Below are 18,267 nucleotides of genomic sequence, written 5' to 3' on the forward strand. Positions count from 1 at the left end.
AGAATGTTGTGGGAACTTCTCTCATTCTTCACCACGTTTTCTTTATTTGTGAATCTTCTCACCTTCTAGGAGGACTTTGGAATGAATATACAAAAAAGATAAATAAAAAGGGGGCACCTAGATCTGTCTGGCCTGGGCACCTGAAATGGGTACCCCCTTATTTATTTTTATTAAATTTTTTTCATTAAAATTCCTGAAGTAAAATATATCTTATGACTCCCTTTTAGTCTTATGCGTGTGACCATCTAGGCCCATATCATTTTTGTTAATAACTTTAAAGGTCAACTAGTACTTATTGACCAACCTTATTGATTAACTCTATCAACATATATATTAATTAATAAATGATTGATATAATACAGTCAATAAGCTAAGTTTCCAACCCGTGAGGGGCCAAGATATACCTCATGATATTGGTGATATAAAGTAGTATTTTAACTCTCTTTTTGAACCTTGTTTGTCATCGGTTATTGTACATGTAGAATCTTTTGTCCGCTCAAGACTTTACATGACTTAGGGTATGGTTAATCAGCATATCATAAATGATTATTCAGTTAGTACTGATGTGTAACGGGGATCATTGGAGAATGTCTTCTTCAATATCCTCACTAACCTAGCCAAGGTTTTTTCTATATCATCTTCCTTGAGTCACTATCTTCCTATACGGAGGGCAACAAATCCTGTCTTGTCTACTCGATCACATCTGTGTATTTTTTACTATGTTTGAGCTAAGAATTAACCTGAATGTCATTCATTACTCGACAATAGTGAGCCACATGAAAAACATAGTCTTCCATTTATAAGATGTCCTTGGTGTCTCAAATCAATAGATCATTCATACAACTTTGACATGAATGAACCTGATTAACGTTACGTATAATAACATTCAAGAAATCATATGAATCAAATCATTGAGCACTTCCTCCAAATTGCATCCACCATTGGTCATTAGTGTCTCCACACTAATGACCATAAGAACAATCATACTTAAAATGTAAGTGAGATCTTATAGTGTTATTCTATTTGGATATTTTGATGTCCATCTCAATGATCCATCGAAATATAAATATTTTTTAAAAAATGTCTTTAGAGTCTATTGATCACATTATTATAAAATCATCATAATTCACTAAGTCATCGCATGTATTCATGGACTTGATTATAAACATCACATGTGAATAATTATGAATTTATGTTTCCTTAATAGAACTTAAATAAACATGGTGGTATGATTGGGTTTACTGCCACATAATATCCATTGCATTTATCACTAAACTCTGTGCAACAGGAAATCAAAAGTGATAATAGCCCAACCTAAGTTTCGTCGGAGACCATCCTCAAAGTTCATGGCTTGAGGATTATGGGGTTTTATTTTTTGATGCTTATAAGATTTTGGAGATATTATTCTTCATGAGATTCTAAAAGTGTAAGGCAAATCACAAAAAAATATTTTTTTATTTCCCATCATGCCAAGAAAAAGTGAAAAGCATCACTTATTTTTCTAGAATATGAATGAATAATATAGATCTTTATGCATTATGTCACCAGTTGATTCAAAGACTACTCTTTATGTTGGATGAGAATTCCTTTGTAGTTTGTATGTCAACCAACTTGGACCTGGACTTCATTTTCTAGCCATCCAATGGCGTGTTCAAGAGTAAAAGTATTAAGAAACTTACATTGCCTCCAAATCCATGAATGATAATGACTACCCTTAAGGTCAAACTTTAGGTCTATCATCCTATGGAACATATTGGGCAATTCAGAGATCTTCTCTTTTGAAAAAAACTTCAGAGATTCCTTCCGAGAGACTGATCAATAGGCATCATAAAACCCCTCCAAAAATGATTGAAAAAAATTATCAATCTATATTTATGTGCCATCGCATTTATCATCATTGTATGAACATATGGCACACAGTGACCACATAGACATGTAGTGTAATGCAATAGTTTTACCGTATGATTCAATCCCCACATGTGTTGACTGTGAATGAACATACATCATATTTCCATGAATGCAAAAGCAATAATTATTAGTTACTTGCAAATACTGACAGTCCCTTTTGTCATCGCTCATCCTATGTCCCCTCCCATCGGGACTTACCTAACCCTAATTTGGACCCAAAGAATAAACACTAACTAGTACCACTTGTTATGGAGGAATGCTTGACTAACCTTCAAGCTACTCTCCCTAGTGATGGCACATGTGGGGACATTAGTGGTCTTGCTTCCATGGGCGAGAAGGACGACGATGCCTCCATATTTGAGGACTCAGATACAGACACCCCACCACTTCCTTTAACTCATCAATAGGCACAAACTAAGAATAGTTGGGCTTATTGAGCCGAAGACTACCCCGAATAACATACTTTATATTATGAGGAATTTTAGAATGGATCATGTATATTGCCAATCCTCAAATAAGCTCTCGTTATTTTGGACACAAGACTATTCGTTGGAGATCCTTGACGAAGGGACCCATTCACCTTTGCTGTTCAACTCTCCCCGATGCTTTACACGATTACAGTAAGGATCCCATAGATACCCTGAGCGTGAGGACTTATGGGGGGAACTTGTCCAAAATATCCAAACCCACTTGCAGCTTGTTGATCTCCCCTGGTAGATAGTGAGGGATTTTAACTGCATGTGAGCAGTCAGTGCACATCATGGAGGTCGGCCAATGAGGTCGATATCCATGCAAGCGTTCAATGTTTTTCTTCATTAGGCTTCACTCATGGAGCCTCCCCCCATAGGCGAGAGATGGATGTGGTGCAATGAGTGCTAGGCGGATGCGTGTATGTATGAGCAACTAGACCGTTGCTTCACCAATAGTACTGCACTAATACAATGCAATATTATTATTGATCTTTAACCACGATATTATTATGATCACTCACCGATACTCCTTCTCCCAGATGCGAGCACTCAGGTCTACAAGCGGCACTTTTGATTCCAAGCTATGTGGTTGGAATATGAAACTTTTCATAGCTTTGTGTGTAGCCACTAACAAGGAATGATCTCTTCATTGCTAATGGAGAACTTCAGTTACAGACTGAGAAATCTCAAGCTTCACTTGAAATGGTGGAATATACATGTATTTGGGCACACACATGCATATGTCAAAGCGCTCAAGGCGGAGCTTGCAACTATTGAGCGACATCTTCAGAAGCCTTCCTTTCTTCTCCCCTTTTCCAACACCTCTCTCCATGCCGGATGCGGTCGGAATGGCATAACGACAACACTCGAGGTAGAATGGGGCTCATCAACGAGAAGGAGGAGATTTGATGTGTCGAAGATCGCATGGATATGTCTAGAGGCTGAACACTTGAGTAGCTCGACTCGTCTCACTCCTAGATCAAAAAAATCATGGGATCCATGCAAAAGTACTTCGTTTCGATGATTTTATCAATTTTGTTTTAATTTTGTTGTGTCGTTTGATGTATGGAATCATCTCCTTCATCAAGATCTAGGCCTCTAGAACCCAACAATGACTATGCACACGTTTCTTATGGTCGGGTCACCTCGAGGGAGAGAATCGCCATCACTAGGTTTCTTGGGAGAAAGATTATCGGTCAATTGATGATGGGGGTCTAGGGATCTAGTGCCTTGAGGACATCCAAGACATTTTTCAATAGAAGGCGGTACGACGTATGTGTACCACGAACTCCCCGTTATGGAGTTTCATCTCGGCTAAGTATGACGAGTGGGCTTGTAAAGAGTCAAATTTGTGGGGTCATTGCATATGGCTGACTTGGCAACAACATTGGCTAGAGATAGCTAATGTCACCCGTTGGCATGTCGACCAGGGCACGATTAGTGCATGGTATTATGCATAGTTTGTTCACAAGCCATGCATAATACCCACCATCCTGTATTTGCTCTTCATCGGCTGCAATTAACCGTGGCACAATTCCTCATGGGCGACATGCACCACCTCTGGGCGCAGCATGGCCTCCCCTTAAACATGTTTTCCCCAAGCCTCGAGTACTCCCATCAAAACCTCTCATGACTATCCTATTTGGATGCTTCTTCCAATGAATCCTTCTCGTGCAGATCTTCTTGGGCACATTTCTGAGAGAGAGCCCCCACCTAGAGTTGGGGTCCCCGCATTTGGCACCCGACAATTTTCACCCGCGTCTCCTTCTTCTTGTGGAGACTTATGCAGTGTGGCCTCCCAACTTACGATTCGGTGGATCGTATAGGTCACACACTCAGTTCGTAGTGCCATTGGTTCCCCACATCCCCTCAGGTTGAGACTATGGACACCTTTCTTCCATTGTGAGATAGCTCTCAATTGTTGGCATCAATTTACATACCATTGGCACCCACTGATGTGCCCCCTCTACTCTAATGCCGTTGGCATATTTTTGACAGCAATTTTTCTTTCGTCAACATGCTCTTAGCGTAGCCCATACCTATACATCGCCAAATCTTACTTATTATGAGAGATCTAGAAAGGGAAAAAAATTTCTCATTTTGTAGGGGCTCCTATGCGAGCATTGGACATTATGCGACGAGTCAAGAAGTGGATATAGGTCACCCAACATCTCAAAACATCCCTCGCTCACATCACATGTCACCTTCTTTGCACTTGGGGCATCCTGGTGACCTTAACCCCCATCATCATTTCACTACATATTGTCCATTGACATCCAACTAGAGGGGGCGGTAGCCGAGGCAACGACATATTCTCTTTGATTTCTCATCCTTTTATGCCGAGGATGGTGCGGTGAAAGGCTATAGCGATATGTGATGGGCTTACTTCTCTGCGAAGAGCGAAACCACACAATAGCTTTGTAGAATCGGACTCACAAGTGTTAGTCGATATGCTTCATGCATGTTCATACTCCCAATGGCGGCTGCAGCGAGTATGGAAGGACACTATACTGTGTCGCCCTTGCTTGACTAGCATTCGTCAACAGTTGCACGAGGGCAATTGGACCGCAAATGCCCTAGCCAACCATACGGTATGTACACTGGTGACGACAACGTCAACGCATCGACACCAGACGCGTCACCACCGTCATGTGAAGTCAACACGACCGCTGAAGACATGCCGACATCGTCATCCACCTCGCCCGCCCAAGGCTGTCCGCCCAGGATACCCCAGGCCCCCGCCCACGGCCGCCCAAGGCTGCCACCCAGGACAGCCCAAGGCCGTCGCCTAGGGCTGCCCAAGGCAGCCCGCCCTAGGCCGCCCAAGGCTGCTGCCCAGGATAGCCCAAGGCCGCCGCCCAGAGCCGCCCAAGGCTGCCCGCCCATGGCACCCCAGGCCGCCCGCCCAGAGCCGCCCAAGGCTTCCGCCCAACACAGCCCAAGGCTGCCCGCCCAGGACACCCCAGGCCGCCCGCCCAGAGCAGCCCAAGGATGCCGCCCAGGACAGCCCAAGGCCGCCACCTAGGGCCGCCCAAGGCAGCCCGCCCTAGGCCGCCCAAGGCAGCCCGCCCTAGGCCACCCAAGGCTGCCGCCCAGGACATCCCAAGGCCGCCGCCCAGGGCCGCCGAATGCAGCCCACCCTAGGCCGCCCAAGGCCACCGCCCAGGGCCGCCCAAGGCAGCCCACCCTAGGCCGCCCAAGGCTGCCGCCCAGGACAGCCCAAGGCCACCGCCCAGGGCCGCCCAAGGCAGCCCACCCTAGGCCTCCCAAGGCTGCCGCCTAGGACAGCCCAAGGCTGCCCGCCTAGGACACCCCAGGCCGCCCGCCTAGAGCCGCCCAAGGCTGCCACCCAGGACAGCCCCAGGCCGCCCAAGGCCACCCGCCTAAGGCCGCCCAAGGCGCACCAACCGCGCCGGTGCCCACGCACGCCAGCCCTGTTCGTGTCCGCACTCGTCCGTCACGCTCCTTGCCAGGGCCATACAACGCCCGGAACTCCCAGATCCTCTCGTCTAGTGGGCCATTCAACGCCCGGAATCACCCAGTCTTGTCATGATCAGGATTCCCCTCAACCTCTTCACGAACTACGGTGCTGAGGTACGCCTGAACTCTTTGGTGTCGAATTGTTGTTCGTCCACTGTTCCGCGAGAATTCTCCAACGCCGACAGATTTGATTTGATTTGGAATTCCCTAAAAATTCTCTCTATCGTGAGTCTTCCTCGTGACGTGAATTCGAGTATTGGATTTGGTGCTTTGGCATCATCGCGGTGGTTGAAGATAATACTCCCGCCCTCGACGAGGAACGGGGTTGCACCACCATCATTTCATCGGTTTTAGGCTTTCGAACTAGATCGTGTGAATTTCGTGCCTGTTTATTTCCTCTACCCAAAGCCGTCCATCATTCTCCACCGTCATTGTCATTCCTGTCACCTGAATAAAGTCTTCCCCTTGATTATTCTACGTCATCCATCCCTCGTCGTCACTCTCGTCTCCCTTAGTTGTCCTGCATCATACACGCACCTCTTCCTGTCTTTTCCTCTCTTCGCCAAACCTTCTTCAGGCAGCTCGTGGGTGCTACCGTGTGGAACGACTTGGCTTGCCACCTCTTCGTACGCAGCGCACACGATCGAAGGAGGGTCCCCGAGACTCGCGTATTGCATGGAGCACTATAGATTGTCCTCGTTCTCGTGCATGACTGGTATCTCAACCGCGTACTTCAATGTCGACATGTGCAGATGGCAGGGAGGCCTGTGCACACTCCATGCACCACCACCACTTTGGCCCCACCACACTGCTCCCAACACGTGCAATTTCCGTGTGTAATTGCGACAGTTACACTCGTCCACGCCTATAAACACGGTTGAACACTATATTTAATAAATATATATCCCCGTGTGGCGTCCAGGGCATGGCTGGATCGGTCTGCGGGTACAACCCTCGGGGTTGGGCTTAACCAACACCATGTTTTTGGCCAATCTCTTTCGCTTAGGAATTGGATGCATCGGGCCTGAGTGCTGCCCGTTCTGCGCTGACACACAGTTGAAGAGACAGTTCTGTGTCGCAAGAGGGCCTGAGCGGCTTGCATACTACGAATCAAAGTTCTAACCTTGGCTTGTTTGACCTGGGAATTCAAGGGCATCGCCGCCCTGCATTCCAGAGTTCCGGGGCATCGAGCGGTTTCTCCCCCGCGGTAACTCGGACCTGTTTCTCTTCTTCTTGGGTTCGCTCTCGCAGTTTCTCTTTCGCTTGTTCTGCTTCGATTGAAAAACCGTTAATCTTCAGCGTCTTGCCTTCCTCTGTCCGCCCGAGACCTCCCCCGTAGCTTTTCTTCTTGATTTCTATTGCCCCATTATAGTTGGTTCGACATGCGTGTCATTGCCCCTGATTATTCTCTGTGCGCTCTTCGAGCGAGTCATTGCTGAGCTGCTCCGCTTGGTCCACACAAAAAATGGCCCAGGAATGTGTTCACTTTGAATGGGGCGAGAAAAGAGGGCGTGGAAAAGATCGTGATGTTCAGTTCTACGGTTCTTTTACATATGATGGCGTCGAATACGCGCTGTATGACTGCGTTTACCTTTACAAGGAGGGCGAACCAGAGCCCTTTGTTGGCAAACTCATCAAAATTTGGGAGCAGAAGGGTAATCTGAGAAGAGTCAAGATTCTTTGGTTCTTCCGTCCAATCGAAATTCATAATTTCTTGAGAGAATATGAGAAACCTCTCAGGAACGAACTGTTCCTGGCTTGCGGTGATGGCGAAGGTCTCACGGACGTCAATACTCTAGTATGTTTCTTATCACTTTACTTTTCTGCCTCGTTATTCCTTTTAGTTTTGCATACATGTTTGTAGTCGAATTCTCGATGCTTATGATCAACACTTGTGAGAGAAGAGTCCTAAAGTTTGGATTAAAATCTTTCTCACCTTTTGATAGATCAATCCTTCTCTTACCTTTATGCATAACTAATGATGCTCCAAATGAACTGGTCTACAATAGCAACATGAGTTTTTTTTGGAAGAAAATAGCAACATGAGCTTACAGAGAGAAAGAGGCACTTGTTACCTGATGTGTGGAAAGTGTTTGGTGGTGATTACCTTAGTTACTAGCAACGCAATTGGTGTAGAAAGAGGCACTTTTAAATGACGTTTACATTACAAGATATTTTTAATTTATCTCGGTTTATGTTACATTGTCGGAAGCGACCAATCACAGTCGTGAGAGGTTAGGATTAGACAGAGGTATGAAAAACTTAGTTCATCTCAATGGAAGGGAAAACCTTCTTTTTAAAAACTCTCCATGGCCCTTAGTGGGCCCAGAACTTAAAGAAGGAATGTTATCCTTAATAGGTCTTATATAACGGATCAGGTGTTCTAATCTGTGTAAGAATTTGGAATTCCTTTTCTAACTTGTCCCAGAATAGGCGTTATGGCAAAGAACAAGAAGAAAACTAAGGGAAAAATTTGTCCAAGAGCAACAAAAGGTGCCTATACAGGTTGACAAATGATCCAACCTTGTATTAAGCGATCCGCTGAAAGCAACCAATACATTCCTTGATGAATCAAGCTAAATCTTGAACTATGTACATACAAGCGTTTGATTATGCGGCAGGGTGGACGTCGGATTAGCAGATTTTTTAGAATTATCAGAATGCCCCAAAACATCAGGATCGTAAAAATCGAAATGGAAAAAGATGGCGAAAGATACTTAACCTAGTAAATCCTTTACACAAAAATAATGGTAAGAAGCTATAGTGAGGGCCGAGTAAGGTTGAAAAATAAAAGGGAAGATAAACAGAGTAGACCGATTTACAGGCTGACAAAAAGTCTGTCTTTAAAAAGTAAACTGCTAGATAACTCCTTGATTTTTCTGCGTCCAGGTCTTTCCGGAGAAGATTGTAGTTTCCTTTTTATGTCTTTTGACAATATTTTTTCATGTTTATTTCTAACCAGCCATCTTCTCTGCTTTACTTTTATTCACCAAAATTCCTTTTTAATAACTACATTGAAAAGCCAAGAAAGAATGTCTGCACTCATTGCCTGTATTTATTTTTTCAAATAGTGCGCATATCTTACCTGCAGATTTAAAAAACTATCTGTGTTATCCAATTCATAGAGTTAAATGATTTCCTTGGTAATTTGACTAGAATACTTTATTATACATATCCTTTTCGCTGGCTGATGAAATTACAATAATATTAAACATCCTCAACAAGGAATCTATTGGGGGAAAGTGTAATGTCATCTGCACATCCAAGGAACAACGGAACCGTCAACCTTCAGAGGAAGAGCTGAAAGATGCTGATTACATTTTTTACCGCACGTTTGATGTTGGAAGTCTTACCCTCTCTAATGAATTTGGGGAAAACATCGCTGGAGTGGAAGGTTAATGTGTCTCTTTTTCCCCCTATTTCTTGGCCAGTCCTTAATTTGTCTTCTATGATTTCCTGATGGGTGGTTAATTATGTTTCAGTCAAATACTTATTTAATTTGCCCCTAGTTCACATTGCTGTGTGTGGTGCGGATGGGAGGACTAGCATCAATGAGTTTGGTGACAGGCCTCCTCAGAACCCCAGTCTCATTTTAGAAACTCCTCAAGTCACGAAAATGGCGAGTGAACTGGAGGGAAGAAAAGAGTTGAAGAGGGCTGCACCCTCAAGCCCTCTTGACAGTAGAAACTCTAAAAAGTTGGCTTTTTCAGACGCTTCTAGAGCCCAGAAGAGTTCTATTGCAGCTAATGAACCAGAGGATAACACTCATGCTACCGCCACTGAAAAAATAAGAATTTCAGATGTTTCTAGAACCCACAAGGGTGCTATGGCAGCTAATGAACCAGAGGAGAAGGCTCATCCCGCTGCCACTGAAAAAGCAGGATTTTCAGACGGTTCTGGACCCCAAAAGAGTTCTGTGGCAGCTAATGGATCAGAGGAGAAGAAGGTTCGACCTACTGCCATTGAAAAGGCAGGATTTTCAGATGCTTATAGAGCTCAGAAGAGTTCTGTGGCAACTAATGGATCAGAGGAGAAGAAGGCTCGCCCAGCCGCCACTGAAAAAACAGGATATTCAGACGCTTCTAGAACCCAGAAAACTTCAATTGCTGCAAGTAGACAAGAGGAGAAGGCTCGTTCTGGGGCCACTGAATTGTCTCATGAAGAGACTCGACCAAAGCTTGATAATGAATCACCTGTCCTGAGTGGTGAGGAGTTGACGGGGAAGCTAAAGTCTTCTGGTAGGGGTAACAGACAGTCCAATGAGATGATTGGGGAATCAACTCTTGACGTGTCAGTGGAGAAGGAAAGAAAAGTCCCCAAGACACTGGAAGTACCGAGAAGACCTAGAGTGGTAAGAATCTGTGACATTATCTTTAATTATTAATGATCCGTGCATTTGCTAGTTTTTTTTCCTACAGAAGCAATGTTCCTGCTTTCTTTGACATTAAAGTGATTTTATGTTCTTAGTTTTATGCATCTCTTGTGAGTAACATTTTTTCATGTTTGAAATGACAGGAAACAAGCAAATATTTCACTAGTCTGGTAAGTCTACCCTTCCCTTTTACTACTCTTGAATATTTATATGTTTACTGCATGTTTGGCGGATGATCCATTTATCTTCTGAACCTTAATTATTTGTCCACTTGTAACATTCCCATTCACTCTTGGAACGTCCGTGTTTGTGGATGCATTTACATTTTGTTGGCTGGGCTGATTGTTTATCTGAATTTTTAGCTTTTGAAAATATTTGGTGCTTTGATTTATGATGCTGATAATTAAAATAAAAATCACATTCCCTGGTTTAGTCAAATTTTAAGTGGCGTTGTTTTTCAGTGCCCATGACGCTACATATTCAAATCATATAATTTTACAGGGATTGACTTTGACTATATGAGAAGTCTCAACAAAAGTTAGCTTTCGTTGACTTCAGATCGAATTTGACGTATGACCAGATTCAATTCTCGCCAGATTTGCTCCCAGTTCATCAATTGACCTTGGCCAGAGGCAATGTACTTAAGATAAGCCAATTTCTAGTTCAAATTTAACTTGAAAAAACATCTACTTGTAACCAGAGTCACTGCCCAATCAGATTTGATTCTGATAAAGAATCGACTCTGATAAGAGTTGATTCATGTTAAGTCATAGATCCTGATTATTGTCGATTTCTGAACAGAACTCCGCTCTAATCTTAACTCGTGCTGCGACCCTTGATTGTAAATTCAATTGTTCTCGGTCCTCTTGCAATCATCGTGGAGAAAGAGAGAGAGAGAGGAGGCTAGCAGACTTGTTGCTGTCAGGCAGGCGGGAGGGATGACACTGTGCACTCGAGGTTTGTACCTGTTCTGGTCGCAGGGCTGGACATCTGTGAGAGAGATTGGGTTTGGAGAGGGCCAGAGACGGGGAAAGTGCATGAGATACGTGGGTCAAAATCCACTTTTTCCTCTTCAATATCCTGGCTATTGGGCCTTTCTGGACCGGCCTGTCATCCTTTGGCTTGGGTGGAGGATGGCACATAGATGTGAGTGCGTATCACATCAACTCGATGTCTTATTCGAATCAACTCTGATCAGACATCACATTCTGATGATATTGTCATTATGATCAGATCTGATTCTGATTAAGAATCGACTTTTAAGTGTTAATCCAGTTCAGCAACCAACTTAAACCACATCGGATATACCAACAGATCTCCCCGCTGGCCTGAAGCAGATATCTGATACAAATCGACTCTGCTCAGGCATTAATGATTGACCAGAGCATGTCCTATAAAATTTTATTCTGATGAAGAATCGACTATGATGAGAGTTGATTCTGGTTCGAGACTCCACTCTGAGTAGAGCTTATACATCAATAGAAGTGGGCTCTTCTCTAAAGTTGACGTGTGATCTAAATCAAATCTAATCAAACATGGACCAGTGAACAGAGTCGATGTTTGATCAGATTCGTTGCTGATCAAGAATTGACTCTTATCAAATTTGATTCTAGTTTAGCGATCGAGTCAGACCAGAGCCATTTTTTGAGCAAAAGTTGGCTCTGGTGCAAAGTTGATCTCTAAGTAGAATCGAGTCTCTTATTTGATTGTGATCAAGAATCGACTTTGACCAGAGTTGATTTCAGTTGAGCAACCCAACCCACCTTGTCTAGAACCAACTTTTGAACAAATTGTTGGCTCTGGTCTGAAATCAATGCCTTGTCTAAATCGACTTTAATCAAACATCGACTTCTACCTCCAGTCTGTTCGAACAGATTCGGATGTTATCAAGAATCGACAGTGATGAGAGTTGATTTGAGTTCAGGAAAGGACTCTGACTTGAGCCGACATTTTAAGAGAAGTCAGCTCTTGGCCGAAGTCAATGACTGATCCAAATCAATTCTGATCAGACTTCGACTTTGGGCCAGTGAAAATGTCCAGTTCGATTCGTTTCTGAACACGAATTGAAATAATAATACAATCAAACTGTGGTAATGATTACCATTTCTGTGGTAATAGAATCAAACTGTGGTAGTAATTGCACGTATTTATGAAAATGAGACACTCAGTGGTAATGAAAAAATAGAGAATGGTGCCCATCAGAAATCCTTACCCCTTTTTGTTCCTTACGGAATGTGTCGATCCGTTTAACTCTTAAAATGGCTAAACTCTGATACACGGTGTATTCTATTTTATGATTAAGTTTCAAAGATCACTTATTATTCAAAATATTCTATATCAGTAAATTTGTTCGTATGAATTATTCTCCTTTTTCACTTGAAACGTCAACTCTTTGGTTTGATGGATGTAATTAATTATTTAATTTTATACTCTTTTATCTACGGATGCTCGATGCATGTTTGGTCATCTGTTGATTCTAGTTCTCTGGGACCTCTGAAACAAGATTTCATCAAACTTTTTGGGATGAAAAGCAGGGTCTTTCTATTTGCTGCGTTCAAATATTCCTGCGCACTGAGCTGCGGAATTTTGCTTGAATTGGTAATATTAGCGTATGATTTAATTATTTCAATTGGTCTCCAGCCATGGGAGACGCGAATCCTGGAAGCGCAGCAGCATGGAACGCTAGTGCTGCTCGAAAATTTTGACGTGGTGCACACATCGGATGAGATTGAGGTACTGGCGTTATAATAAAACGCGTGTCCCTTTTCTCGATCAGAGAGAGGAAAACTCCTAGGGTCCCTTACTAAATATCTTTAATATGTGCTTATTTATCGTTTTATAACAATATCTTTTAGATAATATGCGTGGAGCCTTGTGTCCGATTAGTTTTCTTCCTGGGTAGAGTCGTGTTTCAGCTGGATTCTTGAGTCGCTTTCTTTTCCATCACGCACGAGCTCAATCTAGATTTTTTTTCTTTTGGTTTGCAGGACATGATATATCATTTCTTCCAAAAGCAATGCACTGGTAGGGTGATAGAGCGCTCTATGTTTTCCAGTCCCTACCTGGGTATGTAAAAAGACAAACTTCAGTTCTGGATAATTTTACTGACACTGATAACTTGTTCTTTTCGGCCTGTGATGCTCGTGTTTGTTTGTTTGTTCAGGTCGGGCATTAATTATCTGCAAGAACAGAGGGGACGCGGAGGAAATAGTTAAAAAGCTCAAGGAAAAAGTGTTGTTGCTCTCCAACGGGAGGTAAAGAGAGATTTTATCGACCGCAGCAAGAGGATTATAAAAAAACGCGGAATACATACATAAAAATCTTGCGGATCCAACGGTGACGTCTTGGCTTGTTCTTCAGGCCTCTGATTGCGCGGGTGATGCCCAGCCGAAGGCCGCGGGAGGAGTCAACGTCGCGCAAGTTCCACGGCCACTTCGTCATCGAGAGGACGAGGCCGCAGCCGCAGCGAGAGGAAACGGTGCGCTCGATCGATCGATCGATCATCAATCTCGGCCGTCGATTATCTTCACTCCCTCTCTCTCTCTCTCTCTCTCTCTCTCTCTCAAGAGAGAGAGAGAGCGAGAAGGAGATCTGAAAATTTCTTCGAATGTGGTCCGTGCGTGCAGAAGAAGGCGGTGTCGACGTCGCACTGCGCGCAGCCGAACACGCTGGAGTACGAGTTGGCGGCGGAGTGGATGGGGCTGCACGACAAGACGGAGGGCTGGTGGAGGCTGCTGCACGAGGAGCACGAGCGGGAGGCCGCCAAGGCCGACGCGCGCCTCGCCCGCCGGAGAGCGAGCCCCACCCCTCCCGCCACCGCCAAGCCGCCCTTCAACCCGCGCCGCCCCTTCCCCCGCCGCCTCTGAATTCTCATTCCACCCCCACCCCACATTTTTGACCCATCATACTCTATGTACATACACACGTACCTTCTCCGATTTGAAAATAGTCCAATCTCTCTCCCCCTCTTTCTTCCCGTCCTACGGCGGCGGCGACGGCGGCAAAGCGGCGACAGGTCAGCCGTCTACGTCGGCGGGCGGACAGCTGTCGTTTCGCAAGTGGCCAAATTTGGGTGTGTTGGCGGAGAGCTTTCGCCGACTACGAGTCGTTTCGAGGAAAATTAAGTACAAGGTTTTTAATTGGGGATTTATTACTGTTGTTTCTTTTTAAATTAGCGCCTGCGGCGAAAGTGAAGTACCGCGGCTTTCCCCTGTTTTCCTGGCATAAGAGAGAGGGGGTGGGCGACCCTCGTCGGCCGTGCTGTCTGTCGCCGTCTCTGCTCCTGGGGAGCTCGCTCCCCACCAAGGCCGGATCTTCATTGAGGTGAGCTCCCCCTTCCGTCCTTCTTCTTCGTTTTTCTCTTCGACGGAGGGTGGAGGCGAGATCTGGCTTCGACGCCTCTCTGTCTATATCTTCGTTTGTCTCTGGAAATGCTGTCTCTACTCGACAATTCAATCCATCTGCCTCTGGTTGCGAATGGAGGCAGCGGAATCTCGATCGGACGGCAGCATCGACTGCGGACACCCGATTCTCCGCTGAATCGATCGAATCGTTTTTTCTCCCTAACCCGGTCTCTTCCTCCTCCACCGTTTCGTTCCTCCTGCTCGCACGGGCGCTCGGAATGCGTGATCGGTTCACGCGTTCTTGGCCTCCGCGGCTTGTCGGCACCCTTCTTGGATCTGGATCCGCGGGGTTGGACGAGCGACCAAGGCAGCTTCCACCTAATACGTGTATTTTTCGCCGCACGCATGCAGGAATCTCTTCTGGGGGCGGCCCGGGCTGATCTCGGGGTGTTGGAGTCTCAAGAAGAAGAGGAAGAAGAAGAAGAAGAAGAAGAAGAAGAAAAAGAAGGAGAAGAGAGAGGAATACGGGCATGGCGGACGCGAGAAGGCTCCCGGACTTCAAGCAATCGGTGAAGCTCAAGTACGTGAAGCTGGGGTACCACCACCTCATCTCGCACGGCATGTACCTTGTGCTGATCCCCGTGATGAGCGTGCTGGCGGCGCAAATCTCCACCGTCTCCCCGCGCGACCTGAACGAGGTGTGGAACCACCTCCGCTTCAACCTCGTGTCCGTGCTCCTCTGCTCGGCCCTGCTCGTCTTCCTGTGCACGCTCTACCTGCTCACCCGCCCGCGGCCCGTCTATCTCCTCGACTTCTCCTGCTACAAGCCGGACCCCTCCCGGCGCTGCTCCCGGCAGACCTTCATGGACCGCTCCCGCCTGACGGGGACCTTCACGGACGCCAACCTCGACTTCCAGCGCAAGATCCTGGAGCGGTCCGGGCTCGGCGAGTGGACCCACCTCCCCGAGGCGGTGCTGAACGTGCCCCCGAACCCCTGCATGGCGGAGGCCCGCAAGGAGGCCGAGACGGTCATGTTCGGCGCCCTGGACGAGCTCTTCGACAAGACCCGGGTGAAGCCCAAGGACGTGGGCGTCCTGATCGTCAACTGCAGCCTCTTCAACCCGACTCCGTCGCTGTCGGCCATGATCGTGAACCACTACAAGCTCCGGGGCAACATCCTGAGCTACAACCTGGGGGGGATGGGCTGCAGCGCGGGGCTCGTCTCCGTGGACCTGGCCAAGGACCTGCTCCAGGTGCACCCCAACGCCTACGCCCTGGTCGTCAGCATGGAGAACATCACCCTCAACTGGTACTTCGGCAACGACCGCTCCATGCTCGTCTCCAACTGCCTCTTCCGCATGGGCGGCGCCGCCATCCTGCTCTCGAACAGGCGGTCCGACCGGCGGCGCGCCAAGTACCAGCTGGTGCACACGGTGCGGACCCACAAGGGCGCGGACGACAAGTGCTTCGGGTGCGTGACGCAGCAGGAGGACGAGCAGGGGAAGGTGGGGGTGGCCCTGTCCAAGGACCTTATGGCCGTGGCCGGCGACGCCCTCAAGACCAACATCACCACGCTCGGCCCGCTCGTGCTGCCCGCGTCGGAGCAGCTGCTCTTCTTCGCGACGCTGGTGATGAAGAAGGCGTTCAAGATGAGCAAGATCAAGCCTTACATCCCCGACTTCAAGCTGGCCTTCGAGCACTTTTGCATTCACGCCGGGGGCAGGGCCGTGCTGGACGAGATCGAGAAGAACCTGCAGCTCTCCGAGTGGCACCTCGAGCCCTCGCGGATGACCCTCTACCGCTTCGGCAACACCTCCAGCAGCTCGCTCTGGTACGAGCTCGCCTACGCCGAGGCCAAGGGCAGGATCCGCCGCGGCGACCGCACCTGGCAGATCGCCTTCGGCTCCGGCTTCAAGTGCAACAGCGCCGTCTGGAAGGCGCTCCGGACCGTCGATCCCGCCAAGGAGAAGAACCCCTGGATGGACGAGATCCACCTCTTCCCCGTCCCCGTCCCCAAGTTCTCCGCCATTTCTTCTTCCTGACTCTCTCTCTCTCTCTCTCTCTCTCTCTCTCTCTCTCTCTCTCTCTCTCTCTCTCTCTCTCTCTCTCTCTCTCTCTCTACAAGGCTCTCGCCGTCGCCCCTTCATCATTCTTTTTATCGCCTTCATCTCTTGCGGTTGCTTCTTCACCCCATTCATCTACCACGCCTCCCTCGTATCTTTGTAACACTCTCTACTACCCCATGTCCGTCCTTGGTCTGCTTGGAACTTTTAAAACACCATCTGTGGAGTGCAGAGGTTTCTTTCATCCATCAGATGATAAGGAAACCCTTAAATGAGAACGGTGAGGAATGGCTGAGAAGGAGCCTCTGAGTTTAACCTGGGGTGCTTGTGGGCCGGTTTATCTTCATGGGCCGACAGCAATGGTAGACTCTCCCGCCTATTTGGACCAGCTTGTCCTCAGGCTGGAAACTTGGAAATTGTTGATGAATGTTGGAGCCTAGCTCCCATGTAGCCTAATGATTTGCCACCTTACGAGGACCAGGAGATCTTGGGAAGAAGTTCAACTGACATGATCACTTAGGGAACCACCAGCCATTCATTCTTGCTGGAGAGAGCCAAAGGAATGGGCAAAGGGCGATCGGTAGGCCCCAGGACATACCGGAGCAACGAGACATGAAACACTAGGTGGTTACATACCTCAGGAGAAAAATCCAGGTAGTAGGCTACAACCCCAATGCCCTCAACTATAGAGTACACACCAGAGAATTTAGGTCCTGGCTCCGAATGGGCGGAACCACCAGCCATTCATTCTTGCTGGAGAGAGCCAAAGGAATGGGCAGAGGGAGATCTCTAGGCCCCACGACACATTGGAGCAAGCGGCCGTCTCCGAGCGCGCCGTCTCCTCTTCCTCCGGCCGCCGCCGCCCCCTCCTCCGCCGGCCGCCGCCCCTGCTCCTCACGCACCACCCTGCACCGCGCGCGCCGCCCTGCCCCGCCGCTCCGCGCGCGCGCCCGATTCATCCGGCCGCCGCTCCGCGCGGCGCCGACCTGCTCCACGCGCCGCCGACCTGATCCGCGCGGTGCCGCCTTCTGCTCCGCGCGCCACCTCCTGTTCCGCCCGCGTCGCTCCATTGCGTTTTCCCCACTCTGGGTTCTCATGGAGCACCGGGATGGTTCATCGGCCTCCTCGTCGCTTCCGCCTACGACTCCATCTCCGGGTATGCATCCGGAACCCTACATCTCTTCCCCCGGCTTCATCACTGGCCTTCAAGGCCCGACGACCCTCCTTGACGGCACCATCTACGTTACGTGGTCCGCGGGGTTCCGTCGCTTCCTTGAGATTCATGGCCGGATCTCGTTCCTCACCGACGACCTGCCCTCTCTTGAAGACCCCAGATTTGCCACCTGGGTCATTCAAGATCAGGCGGTCACCTCCTGGCTCCTGAAGATGGCCATTCCAGTCATCGCCGAGCCAATGCAGCTCATCTCTCCGTCTAAGGCCATTTGGGACGAATGGGCCCGTATGTACGTGTATCGGTCCAACATTGGTCGGATGGTGGAGATTGTGGAAGGGATGTTTCGCGCTCGTCAGGGTGCTCGTCCACTTCAGGATTTTTATGCCACCCTGCGCTCCCTCCTCAACCAGCTCGAGATTTATCAGCCATACACAGTCGATCTCACCGTGCAGCGTCG

At 47.7% G+C, this 18,267-nt stretch overlaps 2 protein-coding genes across 2 annotated transcripts; both read left to right on the forward strand.

The window, feature by feature from the left end:
* Positions 1-6,830: 6,830 nt before the first annotated feature.
* Positions 6,831-14,198, forward strand: LOC144709258 (protein ANTI-SILENCING 1-like). Its single transcript, XM_078582743.1, has 9 exons — positions 6,831-7,656; positions 9,084-9,252; positions 9,341-10,209; positions 10,374-10,400; positions 12,871-12,963; positions 13,218-13,296; positions 13,394-13,484; positions 13,591-13,708; positions 13,857-14,198. The coding sequence occupies exons 1-9, from the start codon at positions 7,324-7,326 to the stop codon at positions 14,094-14,096; spliced, it is 2,019 nt and encodes a 672-aa protein (XP_078438869.1). The 5' UTR covers positions 6,831-7,323; the 3' UTR covers positions 14,097-14,198.
* A 204-nt stretch (positions 14,199-14,402) lies between these two features.
* Positions 14,403-16,854, forward strand: LOC144709259 (3-ketoacyl-CoA synthase 11-like). Its single transcript, XM_078582744.1, has 2 exons — positions 14,403-14,553; positions 14,985-16,854. Exon 2 carries the CDS (start codon positions 15,104-15,106, stop codon positions 16,613-16,615), a length of 1,512 nt encoding a protein of 503 aa, XP_078438870.1. The 5' UTR covers positions 14,403-14,553; positions 14,985-15,103; the 3' UTR covers positions 16,616-16,854.
* Positions 16,855-18,267: the final 1,413 nt, after the last annotated feature.

Source organism: Wolffia australiana, chromosome 11 (genome assembly GCF_029677425.1).
Source record: "Wolffia australiana isolate 7733 chromosome 11, ASM2967742v1".
Lineage (NCBI taxonomy): Eukaryota > Viridiplantae > Streptophyta > Magnoliopsida > Alismatales > Araceae > Wolffia > Wolffia australiana.

Bases quoted from the DNA above. Each gene is read 5' to 3' on its own strand.
- LOC144709258 (XM_078582743.1), top strand. From the start codon at position 7,324: ATGGCCCAGGAATGTGTTCACTTTGAATGGGGCGAGAAAAGAGGGCGT. The intron at 10,210-10,373 runs GTAAGAATCTGT...TTGAAATGACAG, and splicing joins TACCGAGAAGACCTAGAGTG to GAAACAAGCAAATATTTCAC. The intron at 13,709-13,856 runs GTGCGCTCGATC...CCGTGCGTGCAG, and splicing joins AGCCGCAGCGAGAGGAAACG to AAGAAGGCGGTGTCGACGTC.
- LOC144709259 (XM_078582744.1), top strand. From the start codon at position 15,104: ATGGCGGACGCGAGAAGGCTCCCGGACTTCAAGCAATCGGTGAAGCTC.